This window comes from Sparus aurata, chromosome 17, assembly GCF_900880675.1.
Source record: "Sparus aurata chromosome 17, fSpaAur1.1, whole genome shotgun sequence".
NCBI classification, from domain to species: domain Eukaryota; kingdom Metazoa; phylum Chordata; class Actinopteri; order Spariformes; family Sparidae; genus Sparus; species Sparus aurata.
In genome coordinates, this window is record NC_044203.1 from 18,750,228 (window position 1) to 18,767,954 (window position 17,727).

At 39.3% G+C, this 17,727-nt stretch overlaps 1 protein-coding gene across 4 annotated transcripts; it reads left to right on the forward strand.

Moving 5' to 3' along the window:
* Window positions 1–688: 688 nt before the first annotated feature.
* Window positions 689–5,465, forward strand: has1 (hyaluronan synthase 1). Of its 4 annotated transcripts, none has more exons than XM_030393346.1 (5): window positions 689–894; window positions 2,251–2,959; window positions 3,067–3,292; window positions 3,528–3,660; window positions 3,769–4,444. In XM_030393346.1, the coding sequence occupies exons 2-5, from the start codon at window positions 2,264–2,266 to the stop codon at window positions 4,442–4,444; spliced, it is 1,731 nt and encodes a 576-aa protein (XP_030249206.1). In that variant the 5' UTR covers window positions 689–894; window positions 2,251–2,263. The 4 variants fall into 4 exon arrangements, with proteins under 4 accessions (XP_030249206.1, XP_030249205.1, XP_030249204.1 ...); XM_030393345.1 differs by lacking the exon at window positions 689–894 and adding an exon at window positions 1,085–1,133; XM_030393344.1 differs by lacking the exon at window positions 689–894 and adding an exon at window positions 1,140–1,359.
* Window positions 5,466–17,727: the final 12,262 nt, after the last annotated feature.

The following is a 17,727-nucleotide window of genomic DNA, read 5'->3' on the forward strand; positions in this document are numbered from 1 at the left end:
TTTACTGTGTGACTCCAGCTTTGACTCCCCTCCTATTTCACTTCACAGCTGAAGAGACCTGTTTCCACCCTCCTGCCTGCTTTAGTCTTGCTTTGGCTTTATTGACACCTGCAGTTCAGATAGGCAGCAGCAGAGGGCACCATCCAACGTGTGTACAAGCCTGACTGCAGCCTCTGGTCTTGTCTCTACAAGGTTATAATTGAATACCTCCACATTCTGTTCAATGGACCCACAGCTTCTGATAAAACAGGACAACTTCACTGACTTACCACACTGCAGTTTATACAATGTTTCTGCACAGATAGCTGTACATGTCTGATAAGTACAATATAAAAAAACAATAGTGATGATAGGTAAAAGTACAAATCAAATTACTATAGAATAAAATAAAATTGTGTCATCAAAATATGGTTCTGTGCGTGTTATTGTGGAAATAGGTTTATTTTGGTTTTAAGAGGGCAACATGGAGCAAAGTAGAGAAAGGATAAAACAAGAAGTTTTCCTAGAGGGTCCCAACAGAAGTGAGGAATGGTAGAAATGTAGGCTAAACAAGGAGACGGGAACCATGGCCGCAACAATGTTCTCTGGAAGCTTTAGGAGCTTCTCTTTCAGTCTTGTGGGGTGTCACAGGCTTTTCAGGATCTCTATGGCAAAGGAGAAAACAAAGCAGCCGTGCGCAGCCCGCGCACTGAAGACCACCGCCTTGCTCCTGACGCACGGCTGAGTCAGCGGGGACGCGCGTAATTCCCAAGACATAAAAAGCGCGCACATGGCTCCATCCCGGCCTCAACCTGCAATCCTATAAAGGAGTGAAACTTAGCGCCGAGTCTCCAGACACGAGTAAACACCGAGTGGATGTCTCGCAGATTTGAAGCAGGGGGAACTTGACATCAGGTATGATTCAAATGAATAATTCCGTTGTGTGTTCAGTGGCTGTAATTAACTTCTGCTTTGCTAATTATTTATAAAACTTTGCTAGTTTTAAATAAATACAAACAAACAAAACAAAACAAAAAAACAAACAAACCACAGGCTGCCGTTTAAATAAAAACTAAATGATTTCTGTAGAATCATTAGAGACGATTGGAATTTAAAAAATGCTTCAATGAAAACAGATCACATTTCTGATAGCGGTAAGATGGCTGGTGCTTCTAGATAGATAGATAGATAGAATTACTTTAATGATCCTACATGTTACGTTTAGGCTTTGGGTAGTTATCCTTAACTGTATTACTTTGTGCATTATTGCCTCTCATATCTGGTCAGTATTTTTTTATGACAAGGTATTGGGCTTGTTTCCACGTGTGATGGCGGATTATGTAATCTTGTAGCTAACCTGCAGTATTTTACATTTACACCGTGAGTAAAGGTTTTTCTTTCTTTTTTTAGGTTTAGAGGTTTTTTAAATGTTCTTAAATATATTAAATATTATATTAATAGGATAAAATTGAATATACATTTTTAAAAAGTAGAAATTGAATTATAAATTGTGTCTTTTGGACTCAAATTTACTTAAGTACTTTGAGGTACCTGTACTTTACTTTAGTGTCTCCATTTTCTTTATACTTCCCCTTCACTACATTTTTGGGGCAAATTTTAATCTACTTTCAATCCTGTACGTTTAATTAATAACTTTAGCTACAAGTTACTTTGCAGATTACTTCCTGCATCAGAGCCAAAGTACTGCATTTTTAAATTTGTACAAAAAAGATTCTTGGAAGATAAATGGAAAAATGCAGAATATAGGAGCTGAAAATCTGCTAGGCGAGTGATCATTTACATGTTAAATATATATTTAACATATTAATATACGTATAATTCACTTTTACTTGTACTTTTGATATTTAAGTACATTTAATGTCAGATACTTTACTCAAATATTATTCATATAGGTGACTTTCACCTTTTACCACTTAACACGCTTTTATTAGTCTTACTCATTTATGACTTTTGGGTCCTTTATACAACACTGCTGTAGCCTGTACAACATGTATTTGTACACAGAAGGCTCACTTGTTCCTGTACAGAGCTGGTACACAGGATTTTAATTGAAAACATTGGAGCTGGAAGCTTTTTGTATGGCGGGTAGCCGTACTATTTTCCAGCTTGTTAACATGTCTTACAACAGTCCATATAAAACAACTAATTTACGCCCTTTTTTTCCAAACTACTGTGAGTGTCTGTGTACTAATTCCAGTAGGAATCCATCCTTTACCACCCATACTAACATGTTTCCTCTCTGTCTGTTAGGTAAAGAAACACGATGGAGCTGAAACCTATCTTGAAGAAGCTGGGCTCGACACTCCGAGCCATCTTCACCTTCCTCTTTGCTCTGCTGGTCTTGGGCGTGATGGTGTGGGCCTACGTGGAGGGTTTCCAACTGGTCACCTCTGCGTATGGAATCATCTCCTTTGGCTTTTATGGACTCCTCCTCTCGTTGCACGTGTTGATCCAGAGCGTCTTCGCCTTCATTGAGCACCGGCGAATGAAAGCCCGCACAGATTCGTGCTCCTACACCAAAACCATTGGCTTCACTATATCTGCCTTCCAGGAGGACCCCGACTATCTCCGAGAGTGTCTCAACTCCATTAGGGCCCTCAAGTATCCGCCTGAGCTGCTGCGCATCATCATGGTCATAGACGGGAACAAAGACGATGACCGATACATGATGGAGATGTTCAAGGAGGTTTTTGCTGACCAGGACCCTTGCTGTTTTGTGTGGAGCAACAACTACCATTCATGGGACCCCACCAAGGCCCAGCAGGATGCTGAGACGGGGATAGAGATGGGCCCCGGAGGAGATGCTGATTATATTATAGGAGAGGATCCAGAGAGGAAAGAGGTAGAGCACCTGATCCAGAACAACAAGTGTGTGTGCATCATGCAGCAGTGGGGCGGCAAGCGGGAAGTGATGTACACAGCGTTTAAAGCTCTCGGGGATACTGTCGACTACATACAGGTATCTATTTTTGTCATTGAAGATTTTGTATGAGATTTTTTTTTTGTGACAGCAAAATGACAGTGTTGCACATTTTTTATGACACGACTCGCTTTCTCCTTCCCCAGGTGTGTGACTCAGACACCAAGCTGGACTCTCTGGCCACCGTGGAGCTGGTCAAAGTGTTGGAGAGCGACCACAAGTACGGCGCTGTGGGAGGAGATGTGATGATCCTCAACCTGAAAGAGTCTTACATCAGCTTCATGAGCAGTCTGAGGTACTGGATGGCTTTCAACATCGAGAGGGCCTGCCAGTCCTTCTTCAACTGTGTGTCCTGCATCAGTGGACCTCTGGGTAAGGAAATTAAGTTTTTCATTTGGGACAAAGTAATGAGGATACAGTCAAGCATTGTAGTTAATTGTTGCAATAAGCAATTACTGAGAACGGTAGTTCCTTGTTGAGGTCATTAAATGCAGACACTTGGATGTTACAACCTCCAGATAAGACTCAACAATCAACAACCTTTGACATTGCACCTTGTCACTAATATCTCTTTTGTGTCTGTGGTTTCCTGAATTGCTCCGTGAAGGACTGTACAGAAATGATCTTCTCCAGCAGTTTCTCGAGTCCTGGTACAACCAGATGTTTTTGGGATCTCACTGCACATTTGGCGACGACAGACATCTTACCAACCGAATGCTGAGCATGGGCTATGCTACAAAGTAAGAAGCAGAACAAAATTGTGCACAGATATGACAAAAGACAATTACCTGGATGTCGTAATCCATGCCGATTGTTTCATGGATCTTATTTTTCGCGGTTTTCTCCAGATACACAGCCCGCTCCAAATGCTACACAGAGACACCCGGTCAGTTTCTGCGCTGGCTGAACCAGCAGACTCGCTGGACAAAGTCTTACTTCCGCGAGTGGCTCTACAACGCGATGTGGTGGCACAAGCACCACCTCTGGATGACCTACGAGTCCATCGTCTCAGGTATCTTCCCCTTCTTCGTCACCGCCACCATCATCCAGCTGTTTTGGACAGGCTCGTTGTGGGACCTCCTCTGGATCCTGTGCTGCATCCAGCTGATCGGGCTGGTGAAAGCAGCCTACGCCTGCATCCTGCGCAGAGACATGGTGATGGTGTTCATGTCCCTGTACTCGGCTCTGTACATGACCAGCCTGCTGCCTGCAAAGTACTTTGCCATACTCACCATGAACAAAAGCAGCTGGGGAACATCAGGCAGACGTAAGATTGTGGGGAACTACATGCCCCTCCTCCCTCTGTCAGTGTGGGCAGCCATTTTGTTAGGAGGGTTAGGCTACACAATCTACAAGGAGAGTCAAATGGACTGGACAACCCAAGCCAAGATTATGGAGACAGAGTTTCTTGTTTTTGGCTGTGTGGCCTACATATTATACTGGCTGTTTATGATGATCCTCTACTGGGCCTGGTTCCGCAAGATATGTAGGAGACGTGCACATAGTTACAAGCTGAGCGTATAGAACTAGTGAAGGAGGATAATTTATCAAAATTGAACCAACTACATTATTTATTATGTAGTCTATTTCATTTATTTATTTCGTTCTCACTTTAAAAAACCAAAGGACATGAGCTATTCATGCAGCTACTTGACCTACGGCCAGAATAAATGTTAACCAACATAACTTATTCTCAACAGGGCTGGCTAAACTGTAAACAACTAAATTACATATTTGTAGTATAAATGAGTGGGGAAATGTACATATTACCAGAGAATTTGGAAAAAGTAATAATATCACTAATATATATGAGGACAAATGTTTGATTCATATGGAGATGTTGCTACACATTTATATGAAACTGTACTGAGGGCCTGTGGGCCCACACACTTCTCAGGTGTCACACAATGGTGGCAGGGATGGCCTTCCATCAGATATTTATTTATGATACCTAAAGATGGGAAAAGTGCTATTTAGATTATGTATTTAAGGGTGTGGGCAATGGATCTTGGGTTATGTGTACATAGATTTGTGTGTGTACAACACAACGTTGTACAGTTTCTGATGCTCTACCATTTTAAGTGACCATTGCTTTACCACTGTGGTTGTTACTGCACTGGATCCTGGACTGTAGCATGACAGACCTACTTGAAAATACCGAAAAGGGTAGTTTGAGTATTGTACAGTTGAAAGGTTATACAAGCAGAAAAAAGTAAACTGTACCTCTGTGAGAAAACTGGAAACTAAACATTGATAATAACGCTGTGGCTGAGGAACAAGACATGTAGTCACTCACTGACACCATGGGGACTGATGTTTCTTTGTTGCTGTATACCTACTCTGTTGATGGGTGTATTGTGTATGATGCACTTTGTTGAATTTGTTATTACATAGGAAAATGGACAAAAAAAATTGCACATTTCAATATTTTTTTCTGAACAAAACACTTGTTGTAATAACTGTATATTGTCTGAAAATGTGAAAAAAACTGAAGGTTTTGAATGTCGTGTACAAACATTTAAAAATAAAATATTTTTTTCTAACATTTGAATCAAAATCACGTCATTTACAGAGAACTTTGACTTGATGAATCAAGGCTATCATAAAACAAGTCAGTTATATAATACAGTATACATGCAACACACCCAATTACAATACAAAGTACAATGTGACCTCTCACTAGGCTTCATGCAACACAGCAGCATCTTAAACATCAACCCTTCTACTATGTTAGCATAAGCATAGCTGCACACTGATTTCTTGTGATATGAAAATAAGCTCTAAACACAGAGACAGACCTAATATTATCATATACCTGTAGCATTAAAGTATGTGGTCCACTTACGAACTTCCAAGAATATGAAATGTGTGAGCTAGATGAAGTAGAGAGTGAGTCTCATTTCCTTTTATACTGTACAAAGTATGACGATTTGAGAGAGGTATTATTTCATGAAATCTATGGACAAAACCATGAAATATTTTGGTGCTCTGATGAGCAGAAGTTGGAGTGGTTGTTTAATTTCAATGTTTTTAAAACTGCTAGCTTTATTTCTCAAGCCTGAAAAAGACGACAGGTACATTTGTTTAATTAATTTTTGATGTGCTGATGTTATTGTGCTGATCCAGTTGTGCTCTGGATCTGGTTTGGTTCTTTCTTTTGTGTTTTTGGTGTCCTATAAGCCCATACGGGCTGGGCATATATGTATGCATGACACAATAATAAAAGTAATTCATTCATTCATTCTAAAATGGCTAAAACAGGAAGCCCCACTCAGAGTTCACAGATGCACAATCGATAATGCCTGCAGGACAGAACTTTGCCTATACCCTCTATGAATAAAGATTCAAATGCTTGTCATCACATGTTATGAACATCTTTTATATAGTGACCCTGAAGCTCTGCCCACACCAACTAAAGCTTTAGGACACACACTTAATGGTCATATTGATAAAACATTTTTTATAAATAACATCTACAGTCCTTGTGGAAAGTTCTCCTGTTCCTTAAAAACATTATTTTGATTGTGAGTTAATCATTTTAAAAACGTTCGTTGGGTCTTAAATGATTGCTTTGTTTATGTCTGTGTAAGAATTTTGACAGGTGGTTCCAGCTTCTAACAGGGATTGAGCACTGATAATATAAAGCTGCTGCTATGATGTGGTAGAAGTGTTTTGTCAGTGATCAAGAGTCTTGGTGGATGCCAGTTTATGGAAAAATACAACATATACATGGCTGATTTCTATAGTATGCAGAATACTGTACTGCCCTCACTTTGGCATTAAGTAGCTGGTGTTACGTTGGTGTTAGCGTAAATAGCGCTAGAGTTAACTAGTGAGTGTTAGCAATGTTAGTGTGAGCAACAAACTTGCAACCACTTTGCAGCGTAGCCAGGTTAATCAACAGTGGTGTTGCGCCGTGAACACAAGAGACACACTCAGATTTTCCTCTGACATCATATTCAGGGTGGGAAGCTCAAATGACGTACTGTGTTCAAGGGTTCAAGTCATATAAATGTTGGTAGTCTGACAAATTGTTATCATTTCACTGCTTCCTGATTGATTAGCAATTGTAAAGGCACTGGAAAGTCTAATCTTGAGGGACACTGGACCATATCTCAAGAATAAAAAAAAACAAGTTTGATTTGTTCCATTAGACAATTGCATAGGTGTTGTGCTGCTGGAGCGCACCATAGTGCTGCTCCACCACTTTTTTTCTCCAGAGTGAGAAAATAAAATATGTAAAACATGTCTTAGGTGTGCTCCGCCACAAATATCACTACGCCCCGTGACAACTTCTAACAACCACATTGACAATAAAGGCTTTCTATTCTATGCTACTATGTTACTGTTTGATATGATACAATTTGGAAAGGCATAAATTACTTCTGAAATATCAACACACATCTTTGAGACATTTGTCTAAACCTGGAAATGAAACACACAGGATATAATCAAATCATAATGTTAGCAAGAAAGCTGTTGAAGGCTAATGTTAAAGAGTTCTTAAATATGATGTTTTACATTGAAATATAGCCAAATGTGCCTCCAGATTTTCACTTTCCATAATCATTTCAGTTGGTGACCAATTAGGAAGCTGTAAAATGGCAACAATTTGTTAGATAACCTAAATGTATACCACTTGCAACCAGGAGCACAGGAGCATATCATGATCGTAGCATTCAAGTTTCCTGCACTGACAGTGATGTTGGAAGAAAATGGCTGTGGTTTGAACAAGGTCCATGGAAGGGAAGGGGACGAAATGCCACATTTAGTGGCCGCATTTAATCAATAACACATTTAACAATACGGCCCAACCAAGTAATTCCATCAAGTCCAAGACAGATTTCCCTATAAAGTATGTAATACCTACAATAGTAGTAAAGTATATCATATCGTATCGTATCGTATAATCTCATACAGTTTTATCAAGTAATGGAAGGTATAAGACCTGACAACCATGACTAATATAAAACTAAGGACAATGGTTACCATGTACAGACAGTGTGTCCACTACAGAGCTGACACGTTGTCATCAGAAGTTGTGACAGAATCTCCCTTGTTAGTTTATTATGAGAATTAATAGACATTTTCTCTGAAGAGATAAATAACAGATATCCTTGGTTTCTCCTTCTCCTGATCCTCAGAAAGTGTCTTCTCTATGTCGGCGAAAAATCAGTAGCTGCAAAATACACTGACTTGTTGAAAAAATCTCCACCGAAATGTTTTTAATCGTTTAAGAGTGTGCATCTTTTAAAACATCTTTCTTATGTTGTGATCATCTGTTTAGTTTTTCTTCGTCATTTAGCTTTGGCAATGACATAACTTGAACATTCCCGTCAATAAAGCGCATTGAAATTTGAATGTCCATGTTGTACAGAATCTGTCATAACCTTGACAAGACTGATAAGAAACATGTTAAAATGCCTGAAGTCAGGGGACAGGCTATAGTGACAAGGATTGGCCACCACACAGAGTCACAGGGGTGCAAAGTACATTCAAGCTGGTAAAGCTGAGCACAGATCTGTCGGATCTGAGAATTCATGATAACCCTGTTACTGCCCCTGATATGGAAATGTTGTTGGCAACAGGGTCACTGATGTAATCAAAACATAGTAATATGGCAGAAGTGAAAATCAGTGATTAAGATTATCTCAGCCACATTTCCTTATTGAAGGTCTGTGACTGTGATGCTCATACAAGAAGAGGTTACATTTGGGTTAACCTGTCATTTAATGTGGATTTTTAAAATAATATACAGGTTACACTGCAGTGTAGTTCAACGTGCTCATCAGTGCCACACTGACTGCATAACGAGCATCTATGAACAAGTCACAGTTATATGAGCAGGGCGCGACTGTAGCTTTTTAATCGCCTCTGAGTAAATGACAGGACATTTTGAGGAACTCTGATCTTTGTTTTACATGGAAACATTTTTACATAAGGTGTAGGGTGGAGAAACTGTTGCTCAAAGCTTTTTTAAAAAGCAATTAAAGTGCTTAAGGAGTGACACCCTGTTTATAATACTAACAAACGATTGTGGAGCTGTCAATCAGTTGCGAGAGAAGGAGCAGCTCTGCCGCAATCCCACTGACAATCATTAGGAGGAAGCGAGGCTGAATATAATGTAAAGGCAAACATTTATGTTCAGTGGAAGAACAACGTCATAAATAAGGTGTTCCTGGTTGCACAAACTTCAACGTGGCTCTTGACAACACAGATCAATCAGATAAAGAGAATTTTTTCAAATGTCAAGTGCGCCTTTGACAATCATCTTTATATTTCTGGGCTGAGGATAATGGATCTGTGCATTCTGATGAAAGGCGTGAACGAGGTGTTGTTTGCTAACACTCACAATTATATGGAATTTCAACTCAAAATAAGGGATTACATAAACACTGAAAGGAAATGTACCTGAATGATCCCTGATATAATATTGCACAGCGATAAAGTCCAGTCTCACTCTCAGAAGGAGGTTGAACTTGTGTTTTTCACGACTCTTTAGTACACAAAAATGCTGCTTTAGTAAAGAAGTGCCGACTTACAGCTAATTGATTGATTTAAAAAAGGGAAAGAAAGTGAAATAATATTCAGTTGAGAAAGATAAAAAAGTTAATTTAAATAAAAATGAAGTGAATAAAGAAAAGAAGGAAATGAGAATGAACGTAGAGTAACATCAGCATGAATATTAATAGACAAAGATTACACAAAGGCTTAACAGTTGGTTCTTCAGCTGTTTTTTAATGATGGTCCACATATCTTAAATCTTGAGGCAACCTTTGCTCTGGCAACGTTGCACCTCTAGAAATTCTGCTAACCAGGTTTAGATTGGACGATATGAACCAAATGTCGAATTGCACATCACCACAGTTGGGCAGTCGGGCAACCAAGGTTAGTGTATTTCTGTAGGTTAGCCAGTGTGTTAGCATCGCCCTGTTTCCCTCTGCAAAAAGCCTATGGGATTTTGGATTATTGCTGAAAGTAAGATCTGTGGCAAATACAAGTTTGTGATACTTGAACATCTTATTCATTAAGATAATCTTCACAGATGAACGCTATTTTTATGATTTTTGAAGCATGAATGAAACCGTCAGAAGTAAAAAGCTAACCTAACAAGGCAATAAATGAACCAGCCTACACTTGCATGACTTCAACATCAATCAACACTAAGCGTAATTACTACACTACACTGTTTACTATCCTGATCAATCTACAAGTTGTAAACTTAGAATCAAAATAGGTTGCAACTAGAATTCTCTTTCTAAAGACAGACTTGTGAGCAGATGAGTCCCCCGTGTTCGGCATGATGACATTTAATATCCTGACAACTTCTGAATTCTCTTTTAGCTGTTAGCAAACACCATTTCAAAGACAGGTAAATGCTTTATATGTTCAAACATGGAGTATTAACTGACATATATTATGTCGTAGAACAAAAATATGTTACATTTCTTAAACCTGTAGTAAATGCATACCTTGTTTCAGGTTTATTCCCCCCCCCCCCCCGCCAAAAAAAAGAAAGGGATTATCACAGGCTTGAGATATTAATGTTTTGTTTCTATGGCATAAAGTACTTCACTAAATCCTACATCATTATTTCCTGGAAAAGAGAACATAGCTCTCACAAAACTAACACTGAATAAATCAATGTTAAAAAAAAGAGACAGAAGTTGTCACAGACATTAAACATCATAATGCCGAACAGAGCAACTGTTAGTTTTTAGCTTTTCATTTACACAAATCGTGGTGTTTGTCTATGAAGATCATCTTGCTGAACAAAACATGCATGTATCATAAACTTGTGTTTGCCACAGAACTTATTTTAGGCAGTAATCCAAAACCCAATGGAAACATCCCACAAGCTTTTTGTTAAGGAACCAGGGCGATGCTAACTTCGGGTACAAAAATACGTCATCCCCACAGCTCTCTATTTGTGTGAAATTCAAGGTAATATGTTTTCTGAGGTCACACTGACCTTGACCTTTAACTACCAAAGTCTAGTTAGTTCATCCTTAAGTCCAAATGGACCTCTCTGACTAATCTGAAGTAATTCCCTCAAGGTGAAATTTCGCGTTTGAAAGAGACGAACGACCGGAGGAATAAAGATCTGAATATTTCTTCCACCAATGCAAGTCATTCTCCTGCATCAGTCCTGTATCTCCTCATTAAAGTTAACTGAGGCTCTAAGAAGAGCTGTGTCTTTTCACATGGAAGTCAGACTAAAGCTTTAGGCCGTCTTATCTGCTCATCCTTTGAAATGTGATAAACTCTAACCTCCACTTCCACTCAGCTGCGGTTGCCCAATAAGAGTAGACGTTGACTAGATGACCACAAGACCAAGGGCATCATCAGGAAACACCTCCCACACATCGTAGCAGAGAATATCTGCCTGAATCTCTTGCCAGATAGTCAGTGAGTCAAGGCTTCTGACGATGCTTAAAACAACTGTGATTTGGCAGACGAGGGTATTTTCTCACATGAGTAAAAGTGTCTGATTTCCTCAAGAGCTTCTTCGACGTTACTCATCAGATTTTATGGTAATACCCCGTCTTTGGCCTCCAAGACAACATACCATGGATACTCTATCACAGCTGTAATCAGTGGATCTCGAAGCTCTGATGTGATTTACGACAAAAAACATTTTCTGTTCAGTAAGGGAGCCGTAATGAGTCAGAGAAAAGAGAGAGCTGGACCAAAAAAAAACTTGAGAGCGAATCAAGAGTCTGTGGAATCCAAACATCACCTCCCCTCTGGTCTGTTTTCAATTAGCCAGTCCTCCCCCACCCTGTCTGGCCCTCCCTCACTGACATCAGGAAGGAGGAACAGTTTCAGCTGGTGCACATGTTGGGGTGCACGTTTGATGTGTTACAAATGGGAAGTACCAACCACAAAGTGTTGTGTCACCCTCAGAACTCAATTCTTTGTCGGTGTCACCCCCTCTGAGCAGTGCGTCATCTCAGACAGAAAATTCATTTACGTAAAACTGCGGAACACGGGATAGGACCACGCTGTTTATGATTAAGTTTATGGCTTAAGGCGTCATGATTAATACCAGATGATAGGTACAAAATTGTCAACAATGTGGTAGATGAGAGGAAATGAGCACTGTCATGGTTGTGACAATGCTTTTAATATATCATTATGATAATTACACGTTTTTACTCTACAACAAAACAACATGCTACAAGCTTGTTTTCATTTTTTTTGTTGTTGAGTGGCTTGTCGTTGCTCTCCCCAATTCAATATTTTCCACTTTAGATTTATGGTCTACAATTTATCAGTTTCCTTTTACTCCTTTCTGCAAAAAGAGAGAGAAAAAATAATCAGAATGTGGCAGAGATGGGACAGTGAACAAATATACAGAACACTTCAGTTAGATCAGTAAGTTATTTCTGGCACACAGTATTTGGACAAATGAGGTTGAGGGTGTTCCCCCGGTCGGCAGAGATGGCTTTCATCTGATGACCTCAGGGTCAGTGGCGGCGTGCACACTCATATTGGTGGAGCAGCCGTCATTTACTGGAACTTGCGCTTCAACACAGAGTTTGAAGCTGCATACCAGGGGACACCAATCAGAGGCCACAACTTTGCCCAAAGTTTGTCTGAAACAATCAGTGACAAAAATGTCACATTGTTTTTGGGCTATAATTCCCTCTTTGGTTTGTCAGAGTCATTTTTTTATACTGCAATGTCACGACAATGTCAAAATTGTTTCCGGTGCCTCAATATTCAATGAGATATAGATGAGGGAAGACAGTTTCAAGTTTGCCCCCTTTGGGATGAAACATTATCACTAGGAATGAACGGATTCATTGTCTACACATTAGTATGGGCTGATATTTGTCTTTCACCAACAGCCGTGACTCATGTTCATCCTGTGACACTAATATTGCGCACATTGGTGAGCATGTGACATCCTTGCCATCAGTTTTTAAGGCCTTGTTAGCAATGAAATTCTTATTATTGAGTAGTAGTAGGTAGTTATAAAGCTGCCTGAAGGTTGCATTCATCCTAATGATTCGAATCTTGAATGATTTCCTGTGCTTAACATTTTTTTGGATTAATACTAATAATATTATCATTATTTTTTGTAATATTATTTTATGCTTAAAAGCAACCACACATCAGGAGCAAATTGGGGTTCAGTAACTTGCTCAAGGACACTACAACATGCAGCTCAGCTCAGTCCAGAGCTGGGATTTGAACCAGCGACCTTCCGATTACTAGCCGACCTGCTCTACCCGCTGAGCTACAGCTGCCCATATCAACAGATATATCATAGATTCGTAATGAAGAGCTGAATAGCTTTAAAAAAAGTTCAGTTAACGCTTTTTTCTTAAAAAAAGGAGGAATAAAAAACAACAACAAAAAACAAAACATCGGTAGTGGCCCAGAATTTCATGATCACTGCATCCCTTATTATTATCTGAAACCCTGTTACAGTCTAACAAACAAACAAACAAACAGATAGACAGACAGACAGCCAAAAAAAAGAGAAACAGATTAAGGTTGATGGGTTGCTGAAAATGCTGTGAACCTGATTGAGTCCTGAAGCGTATCCTGTATTTATAAATGAAATATCTGAGCCAAACTCTACTCGTGATAAACCGAAGGCAGAGGAACACAACCGCATGATGATTATGATTATGATTATGATTATGATTATATTGCACATGTTTGTCGAAGGTCAGTTTGAGTGAAAAGAAACTGCTATGGTTCATTTGCATCATAACAAGAGAATAGCTTATTCGCAATGTTCAAAGGGGTTTTCAGGTAGGCGATGATGGATTCCTGGGGATTGTGATGGGTGTACAGTACTGTCATGAAAGCCTGCAACAGTTTAACGTCACAGGCTAAGAAAAAGCATGACACCTTGTACACACACACAAATCTGAAAGAAAGGAGAGATTTATGGCTCTGTCAATATGAGATCTGCTGAAGGAGCATTGTTGACGTGTAACATTAACAATGCTTTTCACTTTATGGGCACTCCTCTCTGTTAGCTATTACCTCTTTAGATAGGGGAGGGAGAGTGAGTAGGGGTCCATAACAGAGAAAACTTGTAAAGGACTCTGGCACACAGCTCAGGGTCACAGGAAACCAGTAAAATTATTTAGAAACTAAAATCCGCACAGTTTAGATTTCCTGCTGTAAGGCTTGCCACAATGCATCATTGGTTGCCTCAGCAACTCAGCAACCCACTGGAAAACATACAAGCAATCTGCCCATTAAATGACAAGTTGAGTGCTGAGTCATGTCTGACTATTTTTAGATACTCCTCAAGTGCTTTATAAGACGAGCAGATCCCAGTGAGTCCTCACATTGTGTTTCCCCTACCATCAAGACATCAGTCATTTCAGGAGAAGTAAAGTCAGCTGAAATGTGAAGGTATTTTATTTATGTAGGAGATAAATAAACACTGTTCAAACAGTGTTAAAATGTCACACTGCATTTAATTCAATAGTCTAGGAAAGTTCTCAAAAAATAAAACTCCTTTATTGAGTACTAGAAAGGACTCAAAGTCAAGACTTCAGTCAGAAGTAAAAGAAGAACACAAGATATAATTGTTTGTGGTCAAAAGTTTAAAACTTTCATTGAAATAGTCATAAAATAGATAAGATTAGACAGAAGCTGTTGATCAGACAAGATAAGATAAGATAAGATGTTCCTTTATTGATATGGGTATTGGGAGGGTGTCAAGAATAGAGACAATATTAAAATAACAATTTGAATAAAAGCATAACAAAAAACTGTTAAAAATAAAGATAAACATACCATATACAGTAACTGTCCTTGTGTGTACATGACACGTGTAATATATAATAAATGTGCCTGTGCAAAATGTGCAATGTGCATAAATTATAATACCAACCCCCACAAGGAAGTCATAAAGAAAACACAGAGAATGAATATCCAGATTTTGGCTTAAGGTGTTACCAGTAACATTTTTTATTTTCTCCATCTATGTTGTGGAACACACACACATTGATAAGGTATTGGCTTGATAATCAGTACAGCTGTACAGGTCAACTAATTGAGTGCTGTAATGTTTATCGACTATTACCCTCATTAGCTGGTCCTTCAGATATACGTATGCCGAGATCATTGTGTGAAAGGTGACGTGGGACATGAGTTGAAAAAGAAACTGTGTTATATGATGTATATATTTAGGTATATGTACCTGTTTTATGTTTTGCTACTTTGATTTGAAAATGATGGCATTACAGACTTATGGTAGAAGCTGTAAACAAGGAGCACACAAGTAATATTTTGGATCAGCAGATGCAGCTGCCACTGATGACACTGAAGCTATTTCCTGGAATACAGGGCTTTTTCATATCAAGCTTCCCCGGGAGAGCTGACATTCCAATGTACGTACTAATAGAACAAGTCAAATATGTGCTCGCGCAGAGAAGTGAACAAGAGAATTTTCACCTCGTGTCCTTCTAATTTGACCGCTGCATTTGTGTAGTCCGTGTCGATTTGCCCCAGTGTGTGGGCTGTAGAAACGTTAGCTGTGCGCTAGCTATCATGGACATGTTGGCCACGTGTGGGCATCTATGGCTGCTCAACATCTGACTGAACTAAGGACTCACTTTGACCTCCAGGTCCCAGTTATCTTGTCTCATCTCTGTACGTTTATAAAGATAACTGAGTTATGTACACATTTTTTGCTGAAGTTGAAACATTTTTCTCAGTTTTACCAAATTTACTTAGCATGTTAGACTGTTAATGTTTGCTTTAGTGTAAATTGTGTTTTCATTAAAGCAAATTTAATGGACAACTCAATTTTGTCCTGATGATGGTGCTTGATGAAAAAAATACATCTTCTGGAAACTTTAAATGTCTGTACAGAATTTTTATGCCAATCCATGAAGAAGATATTATTATATTTCTCAGGTTATGTGAACATTTTGACGTCAGGGGATCACGTAAGCCATTAGGAGTCATCCTCAAGGGGCCGTGAGTGCTTGTAGACTGTAAAATGTAGCGGCAATTCATCCAGTAGCCAATTAGATATTTCAGTCTAGACCAAAGACTGACAGACTGATATTACCATCTGCTCAAAGCCCTTCAGTAGAGCAAATTGGGTCATCTTCGTATACTGCAATGGACTAGTTTTGTCTTCCATTGTCGCTACGCTCTCTACTCACGGCCACTTTGTCTGTCATCCCTAGAGCCAAGCAGTGGCCTTAGTCTACCAAAAAATGAGAAATAGAGGGCATTTTATTGGCTGCATTCAACATTTTGAGGCTTGGGGTGTTTAAGGTGGTTATGATATTCTATTATTGACATATGATTAACAAATATTATTATATCATGTAAATATATATACAATGCACCTTAACACTGGTTGCCACTTGCCATAAAACATAAAAAGGAGAACAGAAAGAAGAGGAGGACGCAGTAACTGCTGCCAAGACGTCATGTCAGAGGAGATGACGGACGAGAGTCCTTCTTTCAACTCAAGAATGGGTGAAGTGGTTTCCAGCAGGTATCGGTGTGGGATGATGCCCAAGTGAACTGACTGTGCCTGAGTTGCCCTATATCTCCCTCTTGTACCTGGAACCACCAACCACAGTTACAGTCTGCTGCCCGGCAGTTATCAGAACAAAACAGGAGGTTCTAGTAACTATGTAACTGTAATTAAGAAAGAAGTAAAACTCTTTGTAGCAGAGCATTTGTCAATAACAAGATTGATTGCTAAAGTTTTTCTGATTCACTGCATTAAAGTGTACAAGCTTTAAACACACTGTTTCCTTCCCTCTTCGGTGGCGTGAAATCTAAATTTATCTAAATGATAAAGTGTCGTTTAGCAACGGCACTGTATGGATAACAAATCACTGCCACCAAAGACAATGACAGGCTGAGCATTATCGCCCATCTTATATTGCAGGAATCTGTAGTGACGTGACGGAAAGCGTATGAGTTGGTTTTATGAGTACATCTTATCTCTGCATGTTATCTATACGAGGCTTCAATTGAAGGTTGATTAAAAGCAGAGGCAGAAAATGTGCTGTTTATAGAGCATGTTTACTAGGAACAGTTGGTCTACCCCCATTACTGTCCACCAAAAATGAATTCAGACTAATTCTCAAGAATTAAAAAAATACCCATGAAGTACCACCAAGTGGACTCAACGTGGCACTCTTGTGATCACGTATTGCTCTTCCATAAGGACTTCCAAGAGGCACAATCCACTTTATCACATCAGGACAGAGATCTCTATCAGGAATGGAGAGCAGCATCGTCCTGTTCTGGTGCACCAGCAATGGCCGAACAGGTTAAGCAACCAATACTAGCGATCCCAACATTGGCTTATACTACCAAACAGGGCAAGTGATGAAAAATGATGCCGACAGATGATGGAGGACATGGCTAACTGCAAAACAGACAGGAAGTCACCTGATGACGACAAGTCTAACGGCAGCTTTAATCAACGTATTTCAATTATAATTTTTACAAACTGATGTTTAAAAAAATATAAATATAAATATAGAAAATTACATAACAAAATATGTTGATGCATATTCTATGTTTGCACTTTCTCAGACTTCCTTTTTCTTCAGTCTGTTTTACTGTTTATTCGCGTCTCTGTTTGTTAGATCTGCACTAGATCTCTGGCTCAGAGTGAGGAGCTATGTACAGTATATATCCACACACGCATCAGAAAACATTCACCATATCCATCATCATCCACAGGTTGATTTGTTTAGACTGTTGTTGATAAAACAAGTATTATCTTTTAAATAATTTGTTTCTTGGGGCGGCTGTAGCTCAGCGGGTAGAGCAGGTCGGCTAGTGACCGG